The following is an 8942-nucleotide window of genomic DNA, read 5'->3' as shown; positions in this document are numbered from 1 at the left end:
CATCAATCAATGAACTTCTGAAGTGTGTGAAGCAGCCTGTCTTACAAATCCAAAACGACAGGATCTCCATGATAAGGGATATCAGTCAGATATTGGAGAGGAGTTCCATTGAGGTTCCAGTGCTGATAGTGTACCAGAAGCCAGCAGCCTCAAACCAGATCAATGACTCCTTGCAATGACCATTTGCCAACAAAGAAGTGTAGACAAAAGGATTTACTTTAGGATGTACTGTAACACAGTACAGCTTCCACAGGTGATTTTTGTCCTGTTGGGGGGAGGGAGCAAAGGTAGAGGGCAGGTATGAGAGGAGGGAGAGAGATAAGTGGGATTAGGGTTCATAGTGTGAAATTCACAGAGAACAAATAAGAACTTGTTTTTGTTTTTAGAAGAAATTATCTACCCATTTCATTTAAGACTCTTAAGGATATTAAGCAGGCTTGTGCTTAATATGATCCACTGCTTCTTTTACATCATATTTCCTTGATTCTGTCCCTGAAAATGTTTTTGTTCCCTCTGATTGGAAGATCTTAGCAAATGCTTGCTTAACTGAGGGGTCTGGGGAGTTACTGTGGGAGGACTGGTTATTCAGAATCATGTCAAAATCAAGCTACTAGAATCAGTAAAATAACATGCCTACAACTCTTGAAATATGAGAAGGCATGTACAGTGATGCTCAACAACAAATTGCATATCCTTCTGCAGAACAAAGACAGAGGAACTTTCTAAAATTAGACAGGGGCCTGAGAAATTGTTGGACTGCATGTCTGCCTCTGCCTTGACATCGGGTTGCCTGAGCACTGCCAGCAAGCTGATCAGGGAAGGCAGAGCACAGTGCATAATAGAGGGCACAACCTGTGTTTCCCCAGGTGAGAAACAGTGGGGGCTGGGATGGATGTTGTCGTTCTCAGTCTGTTGTGCACCCAGGGGTACTGCTGGAGTTGGAAACTGAGGTCCAATGGTTTACCCTTACCTCACAGCAATTATGTGGCAGGCAGGAAGGGAAAGGCAGAACCTGGGGACAGGAGCAGGAATCGATTTGGTTCTGAGTGACTGCAGAGAAAACAGAGGGGCTGGAAAAGAGAAGGCCTTCTCCAGATTTAGACTTGGCACTTTATGATAAAGGCTTTCCCCTTGCAACCCTGTTTGAAGATCCTTCATAAAGGAGACAGGCCTTGCATGTCCAAACTGCTTTATTTGATGTCAGATGTAAATGCATACATTTTACTAAGTGAACGAGGAATTAAATACCTTTTTCAGAAAGGAATGCCCAGAAAGTGAACCTCATTGGCTAAACACTCAGAGCCTATCTAAATACCTCATTACCATGGAGAATTCCAGGTTTTTATGGATGTGACCAAATGCCATGCTCCTTTCAGTGGGATGTCATGGTTACATGTTCCAGATCAGGTAGTTTGGCAGGCAACTTGCCTCACACCTGTCATTCTCAATTTGGAGATTCCCTGGCGTTTGGGTCTGCTCAATCTTACCAGTTCTTCTGTCTAGTGGCATGGTCCATTGGCCCCACAATAAACCATATCAAGCTTTTGCTTCTTGTCTTTTGTAGGTGGTCTGTGCCATTCTGGTTGATGGAGATGCAGAGATGCTTATTATCAAACAACTGATATATGAGAATGTTAATGCTATATACCAGAAGATCACCCATCCCTTTCAAAAGAAATGAGATAGAGACACAGAGAGCAGAGGTGAGTTATGCATGGTCCCCTAAACTCACTATCTATCTCCATGTTTCCTCTTTTGTTCCAAAGAGCCTTGTAGGACCTCAAAAGTATCCTGCTTCCCCATGGAGATCTGAAGAGACCCCAGAAATTGCCAGTTTACAATATTGCCCCACCAATCCCTTGCCAGATGGGTTCACCCAAAGCACAGCCAGAATTTTGGTTACCCTGACCCACAGCTTGTCCCACCTTCCCAAGAAGACCCATTTCCATTAGGTTCATTCAGTCAATGCCAGAAAAAACCAGATAACTAAAAGACAGCATAAGAATACAATCATCAAGACCCGGGGCAGTATCGCATCACCTTGATATTCTAACAAAACTGAACCACCAAAAGATGATCATAAATCCAATCTCATAAATATGGTAGAAGTCTTTAAAGAGAAAAATTAATGAACCCTTTATAAAAATACAGGAAATTACATTCAAATATGGAGAAGCACTAAAAGAGGAAACAAATATATAGGAAAATACAATCAAACAGGAGAAGGATATAAATAAAACCTAAAAAGTTTGTGACAAAATGTAGCAGGATAAAAAAAATTAACTCAAAGAAATCAGTAGTCCTCCTTTATACAAGCAATAATAGTGTTGATAAAGAAGTTGGGGAGACAACATTCTTCACAATAGCTACAAATAATATAAAGTGTCTTGGTGTAACTCTTACCAAGCTAGGGAAAGACCTGTATGACAAGAACTTCAAGTCTCTGTAAAAAGAAATTGAAGTAGATATCAGAAGATGAAAAAATCTCCCATGCTCATGGATCACTAGGATTAACAGTGAAAATGGCTATCTTACCAAAAGCAATCTACAGATTTATTGCAAACCCACCAAATTCTAACATAATTTTTTACTGTTATTAAAAGGACAATTTTCAAATTCACATAGGAAAAAAAAAGCAGGAAAGCTAAAACAATCCTGAACTTCCGGAGTTACCAATATCTCTGACTTCAATCTGTACTACAGAGCAAAAGTAATAAAAACTGCTTGGTATTGGTATAAAAAAATACAGGTTGATCAATGGAATTGAGTCAAAGACCCAGAAATAATGCCAGACATTTGCAGCTACTTCATTTTTAATTAAGAGGCCACAATCATACCATGGAAAAGGGAGAGTATCTTCAAGAAATGATGATGGTCTAACAGGATGTCTTCATGTAGAAGAATAAAAGTAGATTCATATTTATTACCCTACACAAAACTCAAGTCCAAATGGATCAAAGACCTCAACATAAAACCAGACACACTAAATCTAATAGAACAGAAAGTTTGAAATAGCCTTGAACTCTCCTGTACAAAAGACAACTTCCTGAACAGAATACCAATGGCTCGGGCACTAAGTTGAACAGTTAATAAATGGAGCCTCATGAAACTGAAAAGTTTCTATAAATCAAAGGACAGCATCATTAGGAAAACCCAATAGCCTTCAGTTTGGGAAATGATCTTCACCAACCATACAACTGACAGAGGACTAATATCCAAAATATACATAGAATTCAAGAAATCAGAAACCAACAAGCCAAATAACCCAATTAAAAATGGGGTACAGAGCTAAACAAAGGATTCTCAACAGAGGATGACCTAGAAGCACTCAAAGAAATGTTAAAAGTCCTTAGTCACCAGGGAAAAGCAAATAAACAACTCTGAGAGTCTACCTTACCCATCAGAATGGCTAAGAGCAGAAACTCAAGGGACAGCACATGATGTCAAGGCTGTGGAGCAAGGGGAACACTCCTCCATTGTTTATGGGTGTACAGACTTGTATATCTACTCTGAAAATCAATTCTGTGGTTTCGTGGAAAATTGAGAATGGTTCCCAGTGGGTCACTCACATACTGCACCCACACACATGCACACACACACACACACACACACACACACACACACACACACACACACACANAGAGAGAGAGAGAGAGAGAGAGAGAGAGAGAGAGAGAGAGAGAGAGAGAGAGAAAACTAAATTTGATATGCCTTTACTAGCCCAGTGGTTTGGCACTTCTAAATCTCCCTGCAGCATCCTCCCCTCCAACTTTCCTAAGTCAACTTGCTAAATCAACATTTCATCTCTGCTACCCCAGACCCAATTGGGGGAGTGACCCCTTGGACCATTTTCCTGGATCCTTACATGCCAGCAGACCTTTAACTTTTATCTTTTTGCTTCCCCATTATGGTGTCTCTCTCAGCCCCTCACTTGCACAATCTAAAAGTCCTGCCTCTGTCTTTCTGCCCAATCATTGGCTATATGAAAATTCTTTATTATCAATCAAATCCAGCTGAGGGCATGGACTCTCAGTCTGGAAGCACAGCTTTTTTAGGAGCCAAAATAAGACAAAGCATTAGAATCAATCCCCAACATTTAGCAAATTTCATAAAGTCTTTTGTAATCATTCCTCAAAGGGTGGAAATTAGGAAGGACATCTTTAAAATCCTAAGCTTTTCAAAAACTGCCAGGGGACATAGATTCAATTAGACTTACACTGAAAATTCCCACACCCCAACTGCAGCCTTTATTTATTATCCTTCAGGGTAATCCTGGTCCTTAATCTCCTAGAGAATGGTCTGAGCCTGCATGCGTAACACTACAGCCTGTAGGAATGGTACTTAGAAATGCTCAACTTCCATGTATCTCAAATCTTTGTACTGTTCCTGTGTTGTTACATTTCCATTTTTCCCAACATCCTCACAAGATTGCTCTAGAATGGATACATGACCTCAAAGCTCCCAAAGGCTAATTACTCCATACTGGTTTATGACTGCTGAATTGTAACTCTAGAAAGGTCTCACATAGAGCGATTATTCAGAAAAGAGACAATATGATTACTTATAATAAAACAGTGGGAATTTTTCATGAATACTTAAGATTAATTATCACTGGTTTTACCTTTGCATCTTTTTCAAATTAATCATTATTTTCCATCCAGTAAACACTGATTTTTGCATAAAAAGATGCTAGTTTGTTTCCTGAAAGTACACCAAGCTTGCCAACCTCTGCACAAGTAGTATTTAAGGATGCCATAGAAGATGATACTGTGCCCTGGTTTCTGAACATGCTTCACACATATTCACTTCCCCAGGTGCTTTTGTACAACAGATAGAACTACATATGATTTATGTCATTTTGTAATACTACTCTTAATTTTGAAATGTATATTCTGAGTCACAGTATATAGTCTTTGCAGTGCAACATCTCGAAACAAGATGCTTCATCAATCACCTCTATTCAAACTTTATTGCAATCAATTTAACAGAAATTGGAGATGTAGAAAAATCCAGTTTTTTTCTGGTCCTATTAGGTCATATTCTAATCTTTCAGGACTTGTGTCTGAAGGAAATGCAAAGATACATTCTCTTTTAGCACTGTCTCTTTCCTTAGTAATTAACAGCCTAAAGGACACATGACAATCTCACATACGTTTCTTCAAAATGCTTCAGCAATGAAAAATCCCTTTTCACTAACAAAGGAGCAGTTTTGTTTGGTAATTAAGGAGTGTCATTCATGCATAAAAATTAATATCATTGCTTTTCCCTTTTACACTGTAACTCCCCAAAGATTATTTCCAAATTGTATTGGCACATGAATGTTACTAATGTCACCAGTTTTGGGAAGTTACAATATATTCGTGTCATTGGGGACACCTACTCATTGCTCATTTTTGCTGTTCCCCTGTCAGGAAAGACAGATAAAGGTCTATCACCTTTTTACTCAAGGCTTTTACTATGTTAACCCCCTGTTAAGAATTAAAAACTGGCATTCAACTACAAATACTGCCAGGGTTTTCAGGGATTTTGCCAACAAAATGTTGTAAGCTACACTACAGGAATTCCACAGACCCCTCAGGGCCAATCTTTTGTGAAAAGAGCTAAACTGCAACCTAAACATTATTCAAAAATAAAGGTAAGGCAATTCCTCACAATAACTTACTTTCTATTTATATTTTAAAATGGTAAGATTTGGGTAAGGATGGTCTTACTGATACCCAATCGTTTGGGGGGCCCTCCAAAGCAATTCAAGATCATAGAAAGATATCTGGCCAGTGGAATGGTCAAGATCACTAGAGCTAAGGTTATGTTTGAGTTTTATCCTCAAGGTCCTGAGAAATGGTTGTGGATACATGAAGGACTGATCAGACCTGAGAAAGACAAAGGACTGATCCGACATGAGAATCATCTTTGAGATGGACAAGGAGCCTCCAAAGAGTTTGCAAAGCCTTCACCGGAAGAAAAAGAAAATAACATGGAGTCAGAGTCTTAGAGCCAAGAATAGAGTCTGCATCCCAACAATGACTCAAAGAAACTAGTGATCGAGGACTCAAAGTTGGTGAAATCTCAACAAAACTCTGTGGCTGTAGAATTTGTTTCTTGATATACTGTCCCTGGTGAATGTGCCTGTTACTGCTGAGACATGTTGGGTTCATGTTCCTGGTCTTCCTGCATTTTACTTTGTTAGCTGGGAAGAGAAGAGCTTTACTATTTATGTTAATTATTCTAAATTTTTGGGTGCCCCCAATTCAGAACATACTGTTTTCCAGATAAAGCTGGTCACATGACAATTTGAGTATTGCTGTTCAGGCCTTGAATAAAAAAAAATAGAATGACATAAATACAAATAAATTTATTTAAATTTATATATACGGATAAAAATATAAATTCAAAGTTGGATGAATTATCCTCCTCTAATCCCATGAAAATTCTATAAAAGGGTTTTGGTCTTCATTTTTTGGACTTCTAAATTGTAGTCCCTAGGATTGTCTCTGGGAATTTTGTTATTGATTGTATTGGGAACCATTATTGCCTTGAGATTGACTATTGAGATTGATTTCCTACTCCATATTCGTTTTGAAGAATGACTTTCATGCCTTAAAATTAAAAAACAAACAAATAAACAAACAAACAAAAAATAGGGGACTGCAAGGAGTCATGAAGATGGCCTGGTCCAGCAGCCTTAAGAGGTATGTGTCACAGGTTTCTCAGGGCCACTATATACCTTTCAGTTCCTGAGAACTGAGGCACTCCCTCAGGCATCCCAAACCCACCTCCCCAACATCAGATATCTCTGCATTCCCTAAAAATCAGCAAAGTATATAGAAGTTTGGAAGAACAATTAGTCTTAGACATTAATCTGGTGTACCCATATAGCTTGTAAAAATTATTGTATCCAGGCAACTACAATTGTATTCTTACTGGAAATCACTATTGTATTCAGTTTCTGATAAGGATATAAAAAGTGTGATTGCTTTTGATAAATTTGCTTCCACCTCAGTCTTGCTGAGACACCACCAACATGGCCTGGTTTTCATTGTCATCAACCACATCTGGAGATCCTGGGTCAGTACATAAGCTCTGGTATTTACAAGCATCACTTTTGCAACATAAATAAAATTCACCCTAAAACAAAATGGTGTGCACAATGGTAATAAATAAATAAATATGTAAACAAACAAACAGATAAACATGACAGGATCACAAGAACACATTCTCTGAAGGTTCATTTATTAATATACAAGCATGAAATGTGTATAGGCTATGGGCTGATTTTGTGATGTCTGATTTTCCATTTTCCGTCTCATAATATGGGTTTTTGTGTGTTTGTTTGTTTTATACTATAAGATGTTTTCATTAAATGAGAGATGCAGAGTTTAGGGGGAGCAGAATCTTCCACAAAAAAGAATGCTTTTGGTTTTGTTGTGCCTGATGAAAAATAGAAATGGATGATCTACATTTAATTCAATGGAAGGTGCCTTAATTCGAACACTGATTTCACTTCCAGTGCCAGCTGCAGCTTCTGTACCTTCTTCATTTATTTCCAGAAAAGTCTTATGGAAAACATTGGACAAAAATAGATTTCTCTCTGAAGTCATGTTTGAGAAATCAGCTTTACTCTGGCTGAAAACGTCGGTCATCCCCATACCTCTCAGGGCTGACTTGAGGTCATAACTCTCCTCCATCTTGAACTTGGGGAGGTACAGCTGCACTTCGTATGTGTCCATCATGTCTGCACTGGTCCACTTATCTAGTTTCTCATAAGTGATGGCTCTCTCCAGCTGCAGGATCAGAACCCAGAAAGAGTCAGTAAATCAGAGAGCAAAATAGACCGTTAAAGAAAGTACCATCACTTCCTCTGCCTAGAGCAGCAGCAAAACACATATTTGGAAGTTCCCTGGTTAAGTGTTGAGAACTTTCTACTGTTGAACAACTGAGGTTCTGTTTTGCAGATAATAGCTCCTAGGAAATAGAAGAATTAGATTTTGTTTTGAAAGGGAAATACTCTTACCACAGTATGTAAGGTGTCAACTGTACTAAAATATCCTAATGTAATCAAGCACTTGATTTTTTTTTACACAAAGCATATACTGTAGTTTAAGTTGTAAAGACATGTATGAGTCTTTACTGTCAACTTGATTCTATTAGACGCTACTAAAAGATTAGTTAAGCATATTTCTAATTGTGTCAGTGAGAGAATTTCTTTAGAAAATTTGATCATGAGGACTCTAACATAATAAATATGTTAATCTGCTGATGAATAACTCTGAATAGACTACTGAGAGGTTACAGAACTGTGGAAAGTAGTGCCTGGCTGGAGGAGAGAAGTGAGTCCTTGATGGCTATATCTTTCTCTGATTCCTTCTAGCTACTGTTTCCTGCCCACTATGATATAAGCTACTCTGCCAGCCTTAAATCAAGGCCAAAATCAACATCTCCTCCCATAAGAGATTTCATTTTGGAGAAAATTTCAGTGATACAGGGCACAAACAGCTCATTTTCTTAACATTGGAAACAGTTCATTGAAAACAAAATCTCAGAGAAAATAAAATGCTTATATTTTATATTCAGATATTATAAGTGATGTCAAGAAAGAATGAAAAAGGGGGAAAAAGAAAATCTCCAAATCTTATGAGTACATTTTTATATTGGGCATCAGATACCTAACCTCCCTTTTATAATTGGGAAGTTCCAAGAATAATGTATTAATGTGTGCATAGGTCTACTTGTATATGAATATAGATTTGAAATTTTATTAATTTTTTGCAAAAAATATATACTTTTATTCATTTGAGAGTTTTATAAACCCAGATATACCACTCCTGGGCATATACCCAGAAGATGCTTGTACTGGCTATTTTTGTGTCAACTTGACACAGCTGGAGTTATCACAGAGAAAGGAGCTTCAGTTGAGGAAATGCCTCCATGAGATCCAACTGTAA

At 38.1% G+C, this 8942-nt stretch overlaps 1 protein-coding gene across 2 annotated transcripts in view; it reads right to left on the bottom strand.

The window, feature by feature from the left end:
• Positions 1 to 5191: 5191 nt before the first annotated feature.
• Positions 5192 to 8942, bottom strand: part of Serpinb10 (serpin family B member 10) — a 20570-nt gene continuing 16819 nt past the window's right edge. The window contains exon 7 of one of the 2 annotated variants that reach the window (XM_021173024.1): positions 5192 to 7781. In XM_021173024.1, the coding sequence (XP_021028683.1) occupies positions 7377 to 7781 (405 nt within the window). In that variant the 3' untranslated portion in view covers positions 5192 to 7376. The remainder of the gene's footprint in view (positions 7782 to 8942) is intronic. The other variant, XM_021173018.1, reaches the window with a different exon arrangement.

This window comes from Mus caroli, chromosome 1, assembly GCF_900094665.2.
Source record: "Mus caroli chromosome 1, CAROLI_EIJ_v1.1, whole genome shotgun sequence".
Classification (NCBI taxonomy): Eukaryota; Metazoa; Chordata; class Mammalia; order Rodentia; family Muridae; genus Mus; species Mus caroli.
This window is presented reverse-complemented; position numbering and strand designations above follow the sequence as displayed.